This window comes from Sus scrofa, chromosome 1 (assembly GCF_000003025.6).
Source record: "Sus scrofa isolate TJ Tabasco breed Duroc chromosome 1, Sscrofa11.1, whole genome shotgun sequence".
Classification (NCBI taxonomy): Eukaryota; Metazoa; Chordata; class Mammalia; order Artiodactyla; family Suidae; genus Sus; species Sus scrofa.
The window spans coordinates 239,525,137-239,544,448 of record NC_010443.5 but is presented as its reverse complement, the minus strand read 5'-3'; the positions used below and the strand labels follow the sequence as shown (position 1 = coordinate 239,544,448).

The window sequence follows — 19,312 nt, the reverse complement described above, 5'->3', positions numbered from 1 at the left end:
CCCAGATTAGGGGTCGAATTGGAGCTGCAGCTGCTGGCCACAGCCACATCCACAGCAATGGGAGATCCGAGCTGCATCACGACCTGCACCAGAGCTCACAACAACGCCAGATCCTTAACTCACTGAGCGAGGCCAGGGATTGAACTCACGTCCTCGTGGATACTAGTTGGGTTTGTATCCCTGAGCCACGACGGGAACTCCTAAAATTAATAATTTTGCTTTTGTTTAGGATTTAGAAGAGGGTTGGGAGGGTGAATGAAGGTAGTTCAGATGTCTTAAAAATGAAAAAGTGAAAAAAAATTGAATATAAGCCTACCCTGTTTCTTATTGTGAGGGAATTCTTTCCCTCTTTTCAGTACAAGAAATTCATGTCAGTTGCAGAGAGGTCAGAAAACTACAAAAAATTCTTTCCTGTAATTATGTTACCAGAGACAGTCATCAGTAACATTTTAATGTCTGTTTTTCCAGTTCTTTTCTATGCATAGGTCCTGAAAAATTTTTAATAAAAATCACAGCAGTGTTGGACATTTATGAAGTTTATTGGTCCTTAATCTCTGCATCTTAGTTTCTTCAACTATAAAAATGATGATTATACCACTCACAAAAGTTTTTGTACAGAATCAATGAGACATTAATTATAAATTACTTAGACAAGAACTAGGGCTGAGTGACATCCCATAAATTATAGTATTCCTGTGGAATATTATGCCCCAGTTAAAGAATACAGCAGTTCTGCATGTGTGGCTATTGAAGGATACTCTTAGAGTTTTGTCCCCCCCCCTCAAAGATACTGTATGTTGAAGGCATGTAAAAGATCCACTTATATATCTTTGGACTTTATTCATGTATACATGTTCAAATAGTTGTCACTTATTACTTTATTCTCTAATTATGGGAGGGAAACAGTAGTTTCTAATTCAACATCGATTACAAATAAAATTTTTGATATATAAAATTGATCAACTTAACATTAAAGAATAAAAATCAAAGTTTAATTTAAAAAAAGTTTATCAAGACAGGTAACCCCGTAATAAATATCCTTATATACATCTTTATATAAATTATAGTTACCTAATGTATCATTTCCTGAATCAGAGGGTAAGCGTACTTTTATGGCTTTGTAGAGAGGTTTCCTACAGCAAATGATGCCATATAAGAAGATTGCACTCCAGAATTTCCCCTACATTAGCCATTGCTCTACCCCAATCTTCAAAAATACCTGTAAGGACCAGTTGAGAGGATTTAGAAAGGCTTCTTTTGAATTTGGGCGCTATCTTTAATCTCTTCCGTGTTTTACCCCAACTCTTCCTTTCTTCCAACATGAAGGAGAACCTTGAGGGATAAACAGAAGGCACATTAAAGGGCTCTGAGAGGGGAGGGCATATTTATAGACTAATCACATATCAACCTATAGTTTCTGTTAGCCTCATTCCCTGAATCACTCAACTCTTAGCTTTCTGCTGCCCCTTAAGCCACTTTCTTGATAGTATTTTGCTGTAGGCAATGATATGTGGATAAAGGAGTTAAAAACATGTACCTTCAAGGTGATGAAATACTTTAAAAAGGGTGTGTCTCTTAACTGTTTCTGTAGTTTGGTCAAGATGTCATCTAAAGGTGACTAAATGCCTATAATTTGACTAACAATAAAAGGTTATGGCACCTGTTTAATTTATGCTTTTATCTATAATACTGTTAAGATAGTCATACCTATTAAATGTTAGTATGGCTAGAACATTTAAGATTTGACACTTCACATAGCTATTTTTTTTTAAAAAGTATTAAATTCAAACATAATTGGCTGTTTTTCTCACTATGTTAAATTGCTGCTATTAACCACCAGATAAACTTACTATGGTTTTTCTTTATTCTGGAAAAGGTCAAATTGGTCCTGAATTTTTTCTTGGACCTCTTAAGTCTGGTCTCTTTAATTCAGTTTATTTCTTGTTTGGCCGAAGCATATCTCTTGAGGAAATCTTTCCAAGTGGTTACAAGAGTGGTGTATTTTCAAGACTCTGTTACAAATCTAAGAATGTTTTTCTGTTTCTCTTGCATGTGGAAACCTGAGTTCTCTGTGTTTTATAAACATTATTCCCTTGTCTTCTGGTGTTTAATGTGCAGAGGTCAATGCCATCCTTGCCTTCTTTAATTATGGCTTCTTCTTGTTGATTTACTTTAGAGGTTGGTGGATATGTTCCTGTCTTCCTGACTAGGCCACAAAGGGCTGAGAGTGGAGTAGACACTGTAGAGATTAGAAACAAGGAGCTTACTATGCAGTTTGCTCAGAAGGCTCAGAACAGAGAGGAATAAAAGCAAGTCTAAAAGTTTTTTAGTTGAAAAGAAATTGGAACCTGGTTCCTCTTGGTCCTCTGATTTTGATCCACAAAGAAGCTGACACAAAGTTTACTTCTTTATGGAAAGGTAAGAGATTACATTTACCTGCTTTTAGAATATAGTCTTCTACTTTAGCAGTTTGAGAAAGAATTGCTCTTACTACAGAAGAAAATTAAAAAGTATAGATAGTATAAGGTCTAAGTATAAATATAGACAAGGTGAAAGAAAGAATTTTCTTGTCAGCAAATTCAAATTGTTACAGATCTCATAGATTCAAGAAGGCAGAAGTAGAAATGATGGCATCACTGCTGCTTAGTTAGATTTTAAAAAATGCAGTATGTGTTGGCCTTGATATTGGATGGGAACTTTGAATTAGTGCAAATATACAAAATATTTTGGGTTTGCATGGCTCCTTTCCACAGATAAGGTGGTGGTAAGGCTTTTCTTTAAAGTTATATTCAGCGTTCTCTTAATACTGGTAGAGGTTAGTCTTAAGTTATTTATTTTTTGTTAGTATGCACTTCCACCCCCAAAAGAGGTGGGTAAGAAAAATCCCATTTGGGGCTCCTCCTAAGTTTGTGAACATTTTAAATCCTGGGCCTGTGGTTATATTTATGACTATTTGGGGGGCTTTGCTAGGGAGAGTTTGAAGGACACAGTTTCCTGTTACTCTGCTTCAGTTTATCGAGGACAAAATAAGATCAAAGTTTTATATGCTATTTTATCATTTTGTTGTGACCTTCTCATTTAGTTATCAATAGGCACCCTATGTTAAAATTTCCCTGGTGTTTCCATCAGATATTTAGAAGTATCTAGTCTCCCTTAGCTAGTTGTCTTGTAAGTTTACCTCATAAGCTGCATTGGGCTTTTTTTGGAATAGAAGCTGCCTCCTTTGCAAAATTAGATATTAAGATGGCTAAAATACAAGTTTTAGAGTGGTATTTAATACATTTTTCATTGAAAGAAATATTTAGGGGAAAACTTTAAGCAGTGGTCCCTGAAGATAATCAGTAGCAAGACTGATGGTTACCATGAATATTTTTATATCCTCCCAAGAGATGTAGTCCCCAGCCTTTTGTGTTGTGAAATTTTAGGCCAGTGGGACTGGGATGTTGGAACATGGTACATGGCTGTTCTTTTCTCCAGCTTCAGTAAGGCTTTCAAGGCTGCAGAAAGCAGCCTCTCCACTGCTGCGTGTTCCCTCTCCATCACCAAGGTTTCCTCAGCTCTCCTGAGGCCTAGCGAACCTTTTCTTACCCTTCTAAAGTCTGGCCTTTCTGCCCCTCATGTTTGGCAGAAGGTAGTTGACTTTTACTTTCCAAAGGTTTTTTTTTTTTTTTGTTTTTTTGTTTTTTAGGGCTGTGACCCCCAGCCTGGGAACTTCCATATGCTGTGGGTGTGGCCCTAAAAAGTCAAAAAAGAATATTCTCTTACAAAAATATAGTACTGATACATTTTTTCTTTTTTTTTTGTCTTTTGTCTTTTTGTCTTTTGTTGTTGTTGTTGTTGTTGTTGCTATTTCTTGGGCCGCTCCCGCGGCATATGGAGGTTCCCAGGCTAGGGGTTGAATCGGAGCTGTAGCCACCGGCCCACGCCAGAGGCACAGCAACGCAGGATCCGAGCCGCGTCTGCAACCTACACCACAGCTCACGGCAACGCTGGATCGTTAACCCACTGAGCAAGGGCAGGGACCGAACCCGCAACCTCATGGTTCCTAGTCGGATTCGTCAACCACTGCGCCACGACGGGAACTCCAGTACTGATACATTTTAATCTGTCATCCATATTCCAGTGCTGTTAGTTTTTCTTTTTCTTTTTTTTTTTTTAAAGCCTGCACCTGTGGCACATGGAGGTTCCCAGGCTAGGGGTCAAATCAGAGCTGCAACTGCCAGCCTATGCCACAGCCACAGCAACACAGGATCTGAGCCGCATCTGCAACCTGTGCCACAGCTTGCAGCAACACCAGATCCTTATCCCACTGAGTGAGGCCCTGGATCAAACCCATAGCTTCATGGACAGTGTGTCAGGTTCTTAATCCACTGAGTCGCAATGGGAACTCCTTCCAGTGCTATCAGTTGACCCAATTATGTTCTGTATAGTTTTCCTTTTGGTTGCATCTGCAGCATGTGGAAGTTCCTGGGCCAGGGACTGAATCTGAACCACAGCTGCAACCCAAGCTGCAGCAGTGGCAATGCCAGATCCTTAACCTACTGAGCCACAAGGGAACTCCTGTAGTTTTTCATTCTAATGCAGGATCCAGCTTAGGATCAGATATTGGTTTTAAGTACCAAGTCATTCTGAATTTCTTTATTCTGAAATATTTCCATAGCCTTTATCATTTGTGAGATTGACATTTTTGAGTAAGTCTCTTCCTTTTCCTTTCCCCTGGCTACTTTTTTAGAACTAATATGTTTTTCATTTGGGATTTTTCTGATGTCTCCTAATGGTTCAATTAAGGTTATTCATTTCAGGCTAGATAGTACTTAAATGAGGTGACTTTCCTAGGACATCACATCTAGAAGCATGTGATACTCATCTGGTTTCAGTGGTGATCTTAGTATTTACTTTTGATTTTGTAAGCAAGAAAACCCCTGCCAAGACATTGCAAATATCCTATTTGTCAACACTTCCCCCTGAATTTATCTATCATCCGTCCATGGATGGTTCTTGCATGAGCGGTCTTTAGTATGGTGGTTGCAAAAATTGTTTTCTAACATTCGTGCTCCCTCCATAGTTAACCAGTTGGAATTCAGCGTTCTATAGCATCCTTTCTCCCATTTGTTACTGCTGTGGATTCATTAATTCCTGTTCTTCTCAGGGGCTTTTGGTTCATTTCTATCCTTAATTATTTTGCTGCTCAAAATGACTCAGATTTTGGGAGTTCCTGTTGTGGCTCAGTGGGTTAATGGCTTTAGGACTAGTATTCATGAGGATGCAGGTTTGATCCCTGGCCTCACTCAGTGGGTTAAGGATCTGGCGTTGGCATAAGCTTTGGTGTAGGTCACAGATGGTGCTTGGATCCCACGTTGCTGTGGCTGTGGAATATGCCTGCAGCTGCAGCTCCGATTTGACCCCTAGCCTGGGAACTTCCATGTGCTGCAGGTTCAGCCCTAAAAAAAAGTCTCAGATTTGGGCCAACAGGAGTATCTTCAAGCTAGCCTTTGGCCATATCTTCATCATTCTTTGAACATTCCGTACTGCTTTCTAGCTCAACACATGTGTATGTCTATCTGTGGTATATAATTAAAACTTGGAATTCACATTGTTATACCTAGTTCTAATCCAAAGTTTTAGGGTTTATTCTATTTTTCTCCCTTTCCTTATTTTTAACTCTACTTTGACCATGAGAAACCTGACTCCCATTATTCTTTATAACATATATATAGTTATTTGGTTAACCCTAAATGCGACTAATTTTCCTTCACTGTTGTTGCCGCCTCTCTAGGAGTCCCTCCTTATCTTCCTTGAGCTCCCTCTATCCTACCACAGATGCCTGTTTTACTTGCTAGACTTTATGGCTTTAGGGCTAGATCGTTCAGGTAGGGAAAGAAGGGCAAGAAGATGACAGACATAGCAGTTTTTTTTTTTTTTTTTTTTCCCTTAGGCCACACTTGCAGCATATGGAGATTCCCAGGCTAGGGGTCGAATTGGAGCTGCAGCTGCTGGCTGGCCTACACCACAGCCACAGCAATGCAGGATCTGAGCCACGTCTGTGACCCACACCCCCTACTCATGGCAATGCCAGATCCTTAACCCACTGAGTGAGGCCAGGAATCAAACCCACAACCTCATGGTTCCTAGTTGGATTCATTTCCACTGTGCCACGGCAGGAACTCCAACTTACTTTGTAGCAAAACTTTTTCCAGGAGTGTCTAGTAAATACTAAAGATAAGGCTTTATTATTGTCATTATACATCTTGATAGATTAGCTGAAGGATGGGGAAAAAAGCCATAAAGTCAGTATAAAACATGTTCAGTTGTGACCAGTTACGGCTAGTGAGCTAGACTTTTAAGTGTTCCTTTAGTGTTAAGAAAATAATTTTCTTATCTTTCTAAGTTCACACAATGCTCAAATTGAGCAGAGGTTAGCTTAGCTGGGACAACTGGGATGCATTCAGATTTTGAGAGATTTTCTTAATGGGGTAATAAAAGAAAAGTGGCCAGTATACCTTACACATCAGAACAAAGTTGTAAAGTAGGTAGTGGAATTTGAATTGGGGGCACCTTCCAGTCCTTATCTGAAACTATGAGGCATCTCTGTAGTTCTGGTCAGAATATCATTTACTTTTTTTTACTTAAAATATATCCTAAGGTAGAATAATAAAAGGATAGAGGGCAGTCCAGATATATCTAGAAAAATTAGGATTCATGTCTAGAAAAATTCCAGTTCTTCAGAATATCAAGATATACAAATAGAGTTTGGATGAACATGATTTTCTCCCTAGTTTGGAAATTATCCAGAGGTGTATATACTGAAGCCTGAAAGTAAAACTCAGATTAAGTACTTTTCACGCTGGAGATGTATGAAAACGGCAATAAAGTTAGTGGTTAAGAACATGGACAAAGCTAGGCTGTGCCTCTGCCTTCAGACCTTAGGCAACTTCTGTAACTTCTCTGTGCCTCAGTTCTCATCTGTAAGGTTGGGATGATAGTTGTGCTTAATCTCAGTGTCCTGAGAATTAAATATTTATATAAAGTGCTGGGAACAGTGCCTGATACATAGCTCTACTTGTTTCATTATCCTCATGGTATAACAAAGGCTGAAAATATATAAAGATTCAAGTAGTATTTTGATCCTACTTATCACAGATCTAAAATGGGTAATGAAAATGTGTGTGATTACTTGGTATACTTTTTATTTTTTTCAGGGCTGCATCTGCAGCATATGGAAGTTCCCAGGTTAGGGGTCAAATCGGAGCTACAGCTGCCAGCCTACACCACAGCCTACGCCACAGCCACAGCAACTCAGAATCCTTAACCCACTGACCGAGACCAGGGATTGAACTGGTGTCCCCATGGTTACTAGCCGGGTTTGTTAACTGCTGAACCATGACGAGAACTTCTGGTGTACTTTGATTTTTAAGGTTGAGTTTATAGAAGATAATGATCATTTAGGTAGTGCAGCTGTCAAAGACAGTGCTGGGCTTGATGGATCATTGGTCAGAATAGGAAAATGTAAACAGCTAGTGTTTCTTTTTATTCGTTAAAACTGGAAACAGATGTTTTAGCTTAATTTCTAAGTAACATGAAGCATTTGGTTTCTTTAGGTAACATGCAATGTAAACTTTAGAATATCACAGTTGCTATCAAAGCATCCAACGTAATTCTCTTTGTAAAAAATGTTCTAACATGATGTAGGGAGAAAAGTCCCTGTTGGAATAAATGACCTGGATTCCTATGCTCTCTTTGCTCAATTCCCCTACCTGGCAGATAAGATGAAGTAAAATACAAACTTTTTGGTTATTCCCAGGACTTTTTAATTTTGCTTTGTTTTGTCTTTTTTAGGGCCACACACGCAGCATGTGGAAGTTCCCAGGCTAGGGGCTGAATTGGAGCTCCAGCTGGTGGTCTACGCCATAGCCACAGCGATGCCAGATTTGAGCTGCGTCTGCGACCTACACCACTGCCCACGGCAACGCCAGATCCTTAACCCACTGAGCAAGGCCAGGGATCAAACCTGCATCTTCACAGATACTCTGTCTTGTTCTTAACCTATGAGCCACAACAGGAACTCCCTCTTTACAGGTCTTAATAGTGATTCTTTCATGTAGGTTGCAATAACTATTAGCAAGTCATCTCCTAAAATATTGCTATTTTATAGGCTCAAGAATTTAATAAACATAAGGTTAGTTGCATGAGCAGTTTTTCTAAGATGCACCTTCACTATAGTGGCTGAGTTCTTGGCTTTTAGTTTTCCTGCAAGTGAAGTTTGACTTGCCTCTTAGAGAAGTGGCTTCTGACTTCCAAGGAATTTAAAATGCTCCTTATCCGCAGTCACCCAGTTGACACCTTTCCTGCCATGGCATCCCGTTTTCAAAAGTCAGCTGCTTCAACAAACCCTATTCTTTTACTTGTTTCGTGAATCTTTTTTTGCTGTCCCTCTAGCCCACACATCCCATTTCTGAATCTCCTTTTTCACACTAACACCAACAATGACATGAGTAATTTCACAGGCCAAGCTAGTGAAGTTTTAAGAAAGTAAGCTTACCAAATTTATATTTTTGGATTTTTGGATTCAGCTGAATAGCACCACTGAAAAGCTGGCTTTTTTTTTTTTTTTTTTTCCTTCCTAGAATTACGGCGAGCAGTAAGAAGCAGTGTGTGGAAAAGGGAAACAGTTGCTCATCAACATGTGTATGGACCAGAAGAAAACCTGGAGGATGACATGTACCGGAAGACTTGTACTGTGTGTGGCCACGAATTGACATATGAGAAAATGTGATTTTTAGTTAAGTGATCCCATTTTACAGTGTTTTATATTTAAATAAATGAAATTTAGACTGATCCTGTTCAGGATTCACCAAAATGTAAAGTCTTCATGATGGATAAAACACTTGTGTAAATAATACTTCAATGATTATGTACATTATGGCTTGAGGGCAGGTTTCAGTTAAAGTCCAGCTGGTCTGGTGTGGGCAAAATATATATATTCTTTACAATAGGGATGGGAGCTGAGGGATGGAAGTGTTAGGTAACAACTAAAATTGAGAAGTAAGCAACCAAGGCAAACCCTAGTTGGAGGAGGAAGAGCTTTTAGTATAGAGGCAGAAGCTGGCTGAGCTGGATGCCTGTCCCCAGAGACACCAGGGACGGTGGTAGGCCACCGCAACCAGAGGCTGGCCAGGTCTTCTAGACCGTTTCTACCTCCGTGTCAGGGAGCAGGAGCTGTTGCTGGGACAGGTTTACTTAGGGTTTACTACTATAGACCTTAATATTAGTGTCTAGATAGCCCTTTTCAAACCTAGATTAAAATGGAAAAACAACTATATTGTTTGTTGATCAAAGGTGCTGATAATAAGTTTAGCATAACTTGTTAACATTTACCGAGCCCTTGCCATGTGCTATGTAGGCACTATGCTAGGTGCTTTATAGGTATTCTCTTTTAATTCTGGGAGGGAAGACAGCTTGCTTCTGGATCAAGTTTAGGTAGTTGGATATGGCCCAGCTTGTCAAAAGGATTACAAGGTGGTTACATCGAGTAAGAGGATTTGATCCCCTGTGCTTGATTATAAGGTTTCTGCATTCTTTTTTTTTTTTTTTGATAAAATCAAGTTAAGATAAACTAGGTGTTTTCAAGTTGTTCTTCGACAGGAAGAACTTTTTATCCTATTGCTACAAATAAATGAATGGGAAGTTTTTATACATTTTTTCTCTTTAGATAGCTCTTGGAGATTATGCTTAAGGGCAAAAGTCAAAACAAGTCAAACCCAAATAGGCTTGAGACTGTTACTAATTGTTTTCTATGTAAGTATTCAATACAGCAATCTTTACTATATATCTGTTGAGTGTTGATTTTTTTAATGTGCTATGCTAAATTTTTACAGCTCAGTAAAAATTGATTTTAAATGGGCAGCATGACCTGATTGGGACAAAAAAAAAAAGCTTGCAGCTTTATGAAAACAGAATAACTAGGGGTTCAGGCTGCTGACAACAGCATTAGTACCTTGGGAGATGAGGAGCCCTTGAACCACATGGATATAGGTTCACATTAGCTGTGGACCCTGGGTAAGTTACTCCGTGGGCCTGTTTTTCTTTTAGATGGGCATAATAATCTAAGAACTGTCATGACAAATATGGTGAATCTATAACACCTGGCACATAACAGCCATTTATTAATGAGCACGTATTATGACCAAAACCAGTGTGGTCATAGACATGCCCAGTTGAGGTAGCTTCTAGTCACTCTTTACTTCCATTAATTTAAGATAATCATGGTATACAGGTGTCACTAAAGGCCAAGTTCTATCCTCTTCTTTCATTTTCAGGTATACCTGTAGATTAGTAAATTATGCAAATCACTGCTAAACGCTTTCTAGGAAAAGCAAACAAACTTATCTTCATATGAACTGCTTTCTGAATAATTTCTAGAAGGGAGATGGAGAATCAAGGAAACCAAAGGGAGATTATAATCAAAGAAAACAAAAGCATACGGTCACTTTGACAAAAGCATGTTAAATGGCATCAGTAGTTTAGCAGAATATCCATTTATTGCAAGGTCTGATGTACAGTGACATGCCATCCTTTTGTCTGTGTGAGCTTCATTAGAGGGGGACAGCAACTGTTGGAAGTGTGCTCTTACACTTTTATTCCTTCAAAAGTCAATCTCTTGTTCAGTTTTTCCATATACCTAGCTGCCAAACTGGGTCAGAGCCCAGTAACATCAGTGAGCAGTCATTAGAAGCAGTTGTTACCACATGAAGAGAGGGTGCAAGAGAAAAGGGGAGGAAAACCTAGAAACTCCTCTAGGATTTGGCTCAAGTAAGTATACCTAGCCAAACTTTGCAGTACGTTATGAAAGGATTACAAAGCAGATTAGGGCAAAGTTACCAAAGCCTTAAATGGTTATCCTTCAGCTTCCTGAGAATAGGAGCCACTTCTAACTAATGAATGACATAGTTTGTAGGAAGTAGGAACAGTATCAGCAGATGAACATTTAGTTAAGAACTTTACTTCCCTTTCTGACAGTAACTTGCCGTGCAACCTTAATCTTGTGATTATTTCTTAAATGTATGGTATTTAAAAATCCTAGGAGTTCCCATCTATTGTGTACTCTATATTCTCTAGCCACTTAACTGTGTGGTAAACCAAAAAGACTGTATCAATATGGAAAATGCTTAATGCATCATAAACTTATGATGGACTAAGTTAAAAAAATACCTATATTGTATAAATGCACAAAGATACCAGCTGTGGAATTACTGGTAAATTTTTTTCAAAGGTTTAATGAACAACACCATATAGGAAACAGGCTCAGGAATTAGTAGTTACTTGCACCAGATTCCACAGAAATATAACCTAAACCTACACCTACTGCCAAGTATAGTTATTCAATCTAGCTACTTCTAATTGCAGTTTAGCATGTTAACTCACTAATACGACCTTGGATGAATCTTAGTTTTGAGAAAATGACCAGATGTTCTAAGATAACAGTTCTAAAACTTGTCTGTACACTGGAATTATCAGGGAGCCTTAAGAACTCTGTGTTCCACCCCCAGAGATTGTCGTTGGACATAAAAAATAAATTTAGAAATCTGAAGGTGATTTATGTTCAGATGTATTTAGAAACTGCCACTCTAATTAGTAACACTTTTTAATAACAGTTTCTTAAAATACTACAGTTATGAAAAAATATTTTGAAGAGAAAATTTCAGATGGAGGTAAGTACACTTTTAGTAAGAAACCACCAATTTTAAAGTAGACGGAGATGATAAATCATGAAATACCAGTGCTTAAAAAACATACTTTTAGTTTTATTTCAGCTGTGTTAGGTTATCCATGAGCTGTGAAAAGCTATGCTACTTGATAAGCCCATCAGTTCTACACACTACTCTGTAAGTTTGACCTCTAGTGTTTCATATACTTCTTTTTCTAATCAGTTATCTTTTGTGCCTTCAGGAGAAAAAATATCAGAGAAAAATTGTATCTGTCACATATATAATACATCCTATGGTCATCATCACATTATTGTCATTAGGGAATATCTGCTTTTTAGGGGCAATTACCATATTCTTCACCATCTTCCTTCCCCTCTGTTTCCTTTAGTAAAGTGAAAGGATGCTACAAGAAAGCAAGCATTGAAACCATCAAAAATAAGACAAATTATTTTGAGATTGCAAACAAAATCCTGAAGAAAAAAAAAAAAAAAAAAAAAAGGACGACCCTCAGGCCTGCAGTGCACAGAACTGCTGGAACACAGCCAGGATGTGAGGGTCTAACTCAGCCGTGAAGAGCAGGTTCTCCAGGGTCACCATGTACTGCTGGATTATTTGGTGATGCTGTGGACAGAGAAAAGGGAGTAAATGTTTACGTCAGGAAAGAGAGCACATAAGGGATCCGGCAGAACATTTCCCTCGGCAGCCCACCCACACTGTGGGATGATGGGAACGAGCAGGGGCAAAGAGTGGTTATCAGGAGTAACGGGCTCCTGAAAAGCCCCAACATTAAAATGTAGGGGGAAATAGGAAAAAAAGGGTGGTTCAGTAATGGGGGGAAAAAAAAAATCCATTTCTGGCCTGCTTCTCTGTAAATGCAATTCATGCTTCAAGGCAATAGCAGCAGCAACTGCTTCTACTACTGCTTTCCATGAGGTTCAGCTATGTCTCCCTGCTAATTAGGATATTTTAAAAAGTTGGTGCCCACACTGTAAACCAGCTATAATGGAGAAAAATACGAATCATTAAAAAAAAAAAAAAAAAAAGTACCCAGATTGAGAAGGTACATTCATTACAAGTAAGAATAGCATAGTGTTATTTGTTAAATAACCATGGTTAAAACCAGTCTCTGAAACATAAGAAAATTAATGGAGTCATTTCCTTTTTTTTTTCCTTTTTGTTAGGACATTAAAAAAAGCTGTTTGCAAAGGAAAAAAGATATTTAGTAGAGAATTAGCCAATGATTGTTAGTGTCTCCCATAAGATAGGAAACCCAAATCTTGTTTATCTTTCAAAAATAAAGAGCTCCCTTTTCATCTTACTGAAAATCAGTGACTTAACCAAAAAAAAGTCAGAAAATGAAATATTTTCTTCTGTATGTACATGTATAAATTTTAATATATTCAGATTCCTAGGGGACTAGGGTATTAAAGCTTTTGTCAGGAACTGAAACACCTAGAGTGAATTTTTTGGGGGGGCTTACAGAACACCCCCCCCCACCTTTTCTGCCTTCTGATTTAATCACTCTTTTCTAGAACAAACAAATGAAGATTTGGGGTACTGATGTCTGAATATAGAAAGGATTAGTTCTACTCTCCTACAAATGTGTAACTTAAATCTAGCAGAGAGCAGGTGTTGCCTTTTGCTTTCTATGAAGACCTCAGGGAACTTGAGTTCACATGATAACCCAGAAGTAAGGTTATCATGTGAACATTTACAGAGGTCCTTAAAATCTAATTACTTTCCCCTCAGCAATTTTTTTCCCTCTATATCTGGTATTATAGCAAGACTCTCCAGCAAAGAGAACGGCAATTAGGAGTCTAAGGGATAGAGAGGTAATTTAAGCCTAAATATTCTGATGAACAGCAGTAGGAAGAAATGGACACAAACTTAAGGGCTATGTACACGTCCTACATAGCCACCTAACAAATTTGACAAGCTTTTAAAATAGAAAATCCCTGCAGCTGAGAATAGTGATCTTCATTACCCAAAGTTTCTCACAAACCTGAAGGAAGATCTGCTGGAGCCGCTCTATACAGTTCTTATACCACGGTGTTAATACACTGGTCCCATCAGTTTCACATCGTACTAAGTGCTCAGTCAAGATCATGATGAAACGCTAGGAGTGGGGTACAAAATTCCACAGGTGTTAGAAAAAAATTCTTGTATTTCAGAAACAGTCACATTTTTGACCAAAAGACCTCAAAAGTATGGCTTGTATCCGCTCTTTGTCGCATGTATCTTTAGCTGTCATAATTCAGTACATGCTGTCAGTGCAGAAAAGCAGACCTGTGATAACATATGATGGTATATCCTTTTTGGCAATACATGAAGACCTTTAATGTCTAGATTATTTATGCCAGTACTTTTTCTTAGCAACTGTTCTAAGGATATCAGTAAGAATGTATGTATACTCAAAAGTTAGATAAAACAACCATCTAAACAGATCAACGATTGGGAGTAAATATGGAAGAGATATTTAACAAAAGCATCCTCAATTTTTTATTTAAATGATGGAGAAATGCTCATGCAAGAATGCTAATAAGTAAACAGAATTTGGAGGTAAACATGGTGCATTTTAATATATTTAAGATCTTATGAATGAGCGTGTATGATTTAAAACATTTTTTAAAACTAAAGAAATGTATTGTTTCATTGAACATATCAACGTCCCAAGCCAAGATACCTGAAATATGACAAGGAAGAGATTCTTTTGTTCACTCTGAGCAGATTCCACTTTTTCCTGCAGTCTTTCTATTTGTTCCTCAAGAGCCCCATCTTTCCTGTCACTGCTTCTGTCGTCGTCATCACTTCGCTACAGAATGCAAAGAACAAAAACAAAATACCATTTAGAATTCCAGTGTATTCAATCCCACCAACTAAACAGGAGGATTTTATTGTATATGATAAGATGCTATGTGAAGACTTGTACTCTTCAGTAAAAGTTATCCACTGTCCCAAATATACAGGCATATGTCCAAAGTCCTGGGAGTACTTATCTAAGCCAGGGAAATTCAGTGGCACTAGTCTTGGGGTAATGGTGCTGGAAGTGTTTTGCTACAAAGCAGAAATGAGTTATGCCTTTTACAAGGCAGTCCATTCAAGAAGGAGATGTGTGTCACGTTTTCCTTCTATTAAAATGAAAACAGCTTTGAAGTTCCATGGAAAATGTCCAGGTATGTTTTTTATGAAATTGCTGTGAACCTGAGTTTGTGAACAATGAGCCACTGCCCCCAAGAGAACCTACAGGGTTAGGGCCTCGGGCATCTCTCATCACAATACTTTTCATCAACATAAATCTAATGCCCTCACAAAAGCTATTAGCCACACATGACTGCTCAGCACTTGAAATGTGCTTAGTGTGACTCAGGAACTGAATTTTAAATTGTATTACAATTTAATTAGCTTAAAGTTAAATGTTTAAAACAAACAAAAAAAAGTTCTCACTGTGGTGCAGCAGAAACGAATCTGACTAGGAACCATGAGGTTGAGGGTTCGATCCCTGGCCTTGCTCAGTAGGTTAAGGATCTGGCGTTGCCATGAGCTGTGGTGTAGGTCGCAGATGCAGCTCGGAATCTGAGTTGCTGTGGCTGTGGCGTAGGCCGGCAGCTGTAGCTATGATTTGACCCCTCACCTGGGAACCTCCATATGCCGTGGGTGCGGCTCTAAAAAGCAAAAAAAAAAAAAAAAAAAGTTAAATGTTGCTGGTGGTTACTGTGTTGGATACCATATATCTAGAGACCAGTGTGGCATGAGGGAAAGTCCCTGGCGTTTATACACATGTAAGATGGGCATGATGCCATTTACCTTACAGTATTTTAGGTTTGTCAGTGTTTATATACACATGTCCGTATGGAGACTAGCACCTGCACTTGCTCTAGGCTCACAGAAGTCATTCTTGCTTTCACCCTCTACTCTGATAAATGTGCATAGCATTAGAAAATTCTATCAGGAACAATACCAGCACTGTTACGCTACATTTCAGGATACAGCCAGTTCACTGTTTCCACCCAAAGGGGCTAAAATACTAAAGTGACTAATATGAGAATTTTACAGGCTGGGAATGACGGCCCCCTCTCCCCACAGTACTGGGTTAGTGGTGAGCACCAACAATCTTCTCCCTCTTGCATCAGAAACTCACAGAAACAAGGGTGTCCTCCTCTCTTCGCTTCCTCCCCTTTTGGGAAGGCAAACATGATCTAGAGGTAGTGAATAATGGAAAAGTCAGGCTTGTGGCTTCCTAAACAGGTTCACCACACAGAACAGAGAACAGGAGACCACGGGTCCTTCCTCTTCCTGCACTTCCTGCAAACAGCTCCGCCTAATTTGGTCTCAGAAAAATAAGTTCCCATCAAGGTAATTAATATTCTCCAGAGTTTCTGGTAAACCTCCTTGGACCATTTACAATCATCATGAGACTCACCCGTTTGTGTTGCCTTGCGAGTTTTTCTTTAGCTTCTTCTAGCTCTTTCTGAATCTTCAGAACATGTTTGTTCATCTTACGAATTGTGGAGTGCAGGATTTCCCAAACAAACAATCTTAAAGTAATAAGGCATTTGGTTAGTCTATGTTACACTAAGAGAATATAAGACCTCTCAACTTTCATAACCTACTCATTCTTAAGGTTTGATATAGCCTTCTATTATTTAGGCAGAATAAGTCATTTCTCTAACAACACTTAGGAGTTTTCTTGTGTTACCAGTTGTGCAAGCATCTAGCTCTATCCGTGAGACTCAGGTGAGCTTCCTAAAGGCAGTGCTGGGTCTTTCTGTTGCCTTCATTTGTGAATGCCAACTTGGCTGGTATGATAATCCTAGGCCACGCCCTTTCACCCTAAGGACTCACTAGTCAGAGGACTCGGTCTAGTGTCCTCTGCCAATAACAGATACAATGAAGAGGATAAAGGTTGTGATGTATGCTTCTGTCTTTGCAAGTAACTTTGTGTCAACTCTTGCCATTCCAGTCCTGATCAGTTATAAAGCCTATGGACTCAACTTCACGTATAAGAACCAAGCTTAATGAAAAGTCTCTTTCCTTTAGGTGGAATGGATGAATCTTCTGTGTATTAAATCTAGGAGTTTTATGACTGAAGTGAGACCTTCCTCCCCCGTGGCATTCAGGTGCCCACCAGGCTTTCCTCATTCCCTCTGTGATGTGTACTTAATCTATCATGGATACTGACTTCTCCTAGTTCTTAATACGCATTTCAGGTCCCCAGGGGAATTGAACTCTTGCCCTAGTCCCACTGTCTAGTTGAAACCCTGATATACAGCCTGATCTTCCCTTCCAATAGTCTGGATCCTCTTTTTTTTTTTTTTCCTTTTTTTGGCCGCACCCATGGTGTGTGGAAGTTCTTGGGCCAGGGCTCAAATCCGAGCTGCAGCTGCAACCTGTACCACAGGTGCAGCAACACTAGACCCTTAACCCACTGTGGGGACAGGGATCAAACCTGCAACTCTGCAGCAACCCAAGCCACTGCAGAGACAAGCTGGATCCTTAACCTGCTGCACCACAGTGGAAATTCCAGCCTAGATCCTTCATAAGTATTTCTACTTGATTGAGTCCTAATTTATGGGTGTGTTCCTAAGAGACACTGCAACTAGACTGGGTATGTGTATATCCATTGTGTGGAATCTTTGTAAAATGCAATCCTGCCAGATTGGACTGATAGTAATATCAACCTGATTTGGATCAGAATTTGGAACTCATGTGTAAGAGACCACATTTCTTAGAGAATACAGTCCTAGTAAAATAACCCATGTTACCTGGTAAAGTCACGAGATAGTTCTGAAGAGAAGATCCAGTTTGCTACTGCAGCACAGTCAACAATCTGCGTACGAATCATCTTATCTACTAGTACAGCAATCATCTACGAAGAGAGAATAAGTGTTATTACGTAGGCCACAATAATCCCACTGCTTCAAAAGTAAAGTAGGAGGACCGTGACATTCATCTTCAGTGGCCATGGAACTGATCAATTTAACCATGAGGTCTTACTATTTGTTTTGCCTTCTGCTTGGCTCTGGTACTTACTTTAAGAATACAGTAATACCAACAGGAGTTCCTGTTGTGGCGCAGCAGAAACTAATCTGACTAGGAACCATGAGGTTGCGATCCCTGGCCTTGCTCAGTGGGTTAAGGATCCGGCATTGCCGTGAGCTATGGTATAGGTCACAGACCTGGCTCGGATCTGGTGTTGCTGAGGCTCTGGTGTAGGTCAGCAGCAACAGCTCTGATTAGACCCCTAGCCCTGGAACCTCCATATGCCACGGGTGTGGCCCTAAAAAGACAAAAAAAAAAAAAAAAAAAAAAAAATTATATACAGTAACACCAATAAAGATTAAAAAAAACCCTGAATGTTAACACTTAAATTTTTCTGAAAACTACTGTAGTTTATACAAAAATATATAATTTTCATTGAATTCTAGAATTTAAAATTTCAGGAGCATTTTATCATGAAAATTTAAAATATACTCTGAAATTTATTTTAATGCTTTTTAACACATATGAAAATAGTATACTGAGATTTGTGAAATCTGGACCTTGTTTATAGAAATTGGATAGACCAGATAATTATTTCCTACCCAACTAAGGAATCTTTCAAGAAATAAGCATTCTTGAGTACTAAAAATGTGCTGAGATAATATCAAACCAAATCGTAACACTTGCTCTTTAAAGAGGGACTCAAAAATTACTACTCCCATAGCCCTGAAATTACAGACTTTAAATAAAACATTCTATAGGCAGTCAAATTTCTTACTTTGTAAACTAAAATGATGGTGTTAACTGCCTTATTTTTATTTATTTTTGTCTTTTTTTTTTTTTTTTTTTTGTCTTTTTGTTGTTGTTGCTATTTCTTGGGCTGCTCCTGCGGCATATGGAGGTTCCCAGGCTAGGGGTTGAATCGGAGCTGTAGCCACCAGCCTACGCCAGAGCCACAGCAACGCAGCATCCGAGCCGCGTCTGCAACCTACACCACAGCTCACGGCAACGCCGGATCGTTAACCCACTGAGCAAGGGCAGGGACCGAACCCGCAACCTCATGGTTCCTAGTCGGATTCGTTAACCACTGCGCCACGACGGGAACTCCAACTGCCTTATTTTTATACCATCCAACCCATTCAGCACCTCAACATGTCTAATTAAATAGTTTTACCTGTGGATGGTTCCGCCAGACCTCAAACATGACTCTTAGAACATGTAATTTTCCTTCATCACTTTCAGCTAGGGTTTTGAAGACTTCATGAAATCTTTGGATGGGGGGGAGAGAAAATACCACATATAAACTTACTAAGCATTTTTAATGTTTACAGTGCCTTTACAATGTGAATTTACAGTGAAATATGTAAGTGCAAAAATACAAAATATTTACCATTAAGGGTATAAAAGGTATGATTAGGAAATCATAGTTTATATGCAGTTTGTCAAAAAAAAATCATAGAATTACAATATACTGTCATTAGCCTAGGACTGTGGTTACCACGTATCTGAGAATAGGTAAGGCCTGAGGAACTGTCTCCAAACACAGGTGCAATAATGACTGTACTTTCTATGGGAACCTGGCAGGTCACAGAGAGACCTGGAAGTTGAGATGGGGGTGAGGAATCCAG

At 39.0% G+C, this 19,312-nt stretch overlaps 2 protein-coding genes across 4 annotated transcripts in view; one reads left to right on the top strand and one right to left on the bottom strand.

Annotated features, from left to right (window-relative positions):
• Positions 1-12,118, top strand: part of XPA (XPA, DNA damage recognition and repair factor) — a 36,259-nt gene extending 24,141 nt beyond the window's left edge. Inside the window, exons 6-7 of one of the 2 annotated variants that reach the window (XR_301366.3) lie at positions 2,177-2,418; positions 8,625-12,118. Coding sequence is in view for 1 of the 2 variants with exons in the window: in XM_003122025.4 (XP_003122073.3) it covers positions 8,625-8,773 (149 nt within the window). In the remaining variant the exon portion in view is untranslated. The remainder of the gene's footprint in view (positions 1-2,176; positions 2,419-8,624) is intronic. The other variant, XM_003122025.4, reaches the window with a different exon arrangement.
• The window catches only part of NCBP1 (nuclear cap binding protein subunit 1), a 51,353-nt gene continuing 32,564 nt past the window's right edge, over positions 524-19,312 (bottom strand). The window contains exons 18-24 of one of the 2 annotated variants that reach the window (XR_002336867.1): positions 18,859-18,952; positions 17,468-17,571; positions 16,126-16,240; positions 14,389-14,517; positions 13,708-13,821; positions 12,054-12,326; positions 524-1,332 (exon numbers count right to left, since the gene is read on the bottom strand). Coding sequence is in view for 1 of the 2 variants with exons in the window: in XM_021066300.1 (XP_020921959.1) it covers positions 12,213-12,326; positions 13,708-13,821; positions 14,389-14,517; positions 16,126-16,240; positions 17,468-17,571; positions 18,859-18,952 (670 nt within the window). In the remaining variant the exon portion in view is untranslated. Of the gene's footprint in view, positions 1,333-9,576; positions 12,327-13,707; positions 13,822-14,388; positions 14,518-16,125; positions 16,241-17,467; positions 17,572-18,858; positions 18,953-19,312 lie in introns of those variants that run through there. The other variant, XM_021066300.1, reaches the window with a different exon arrangement.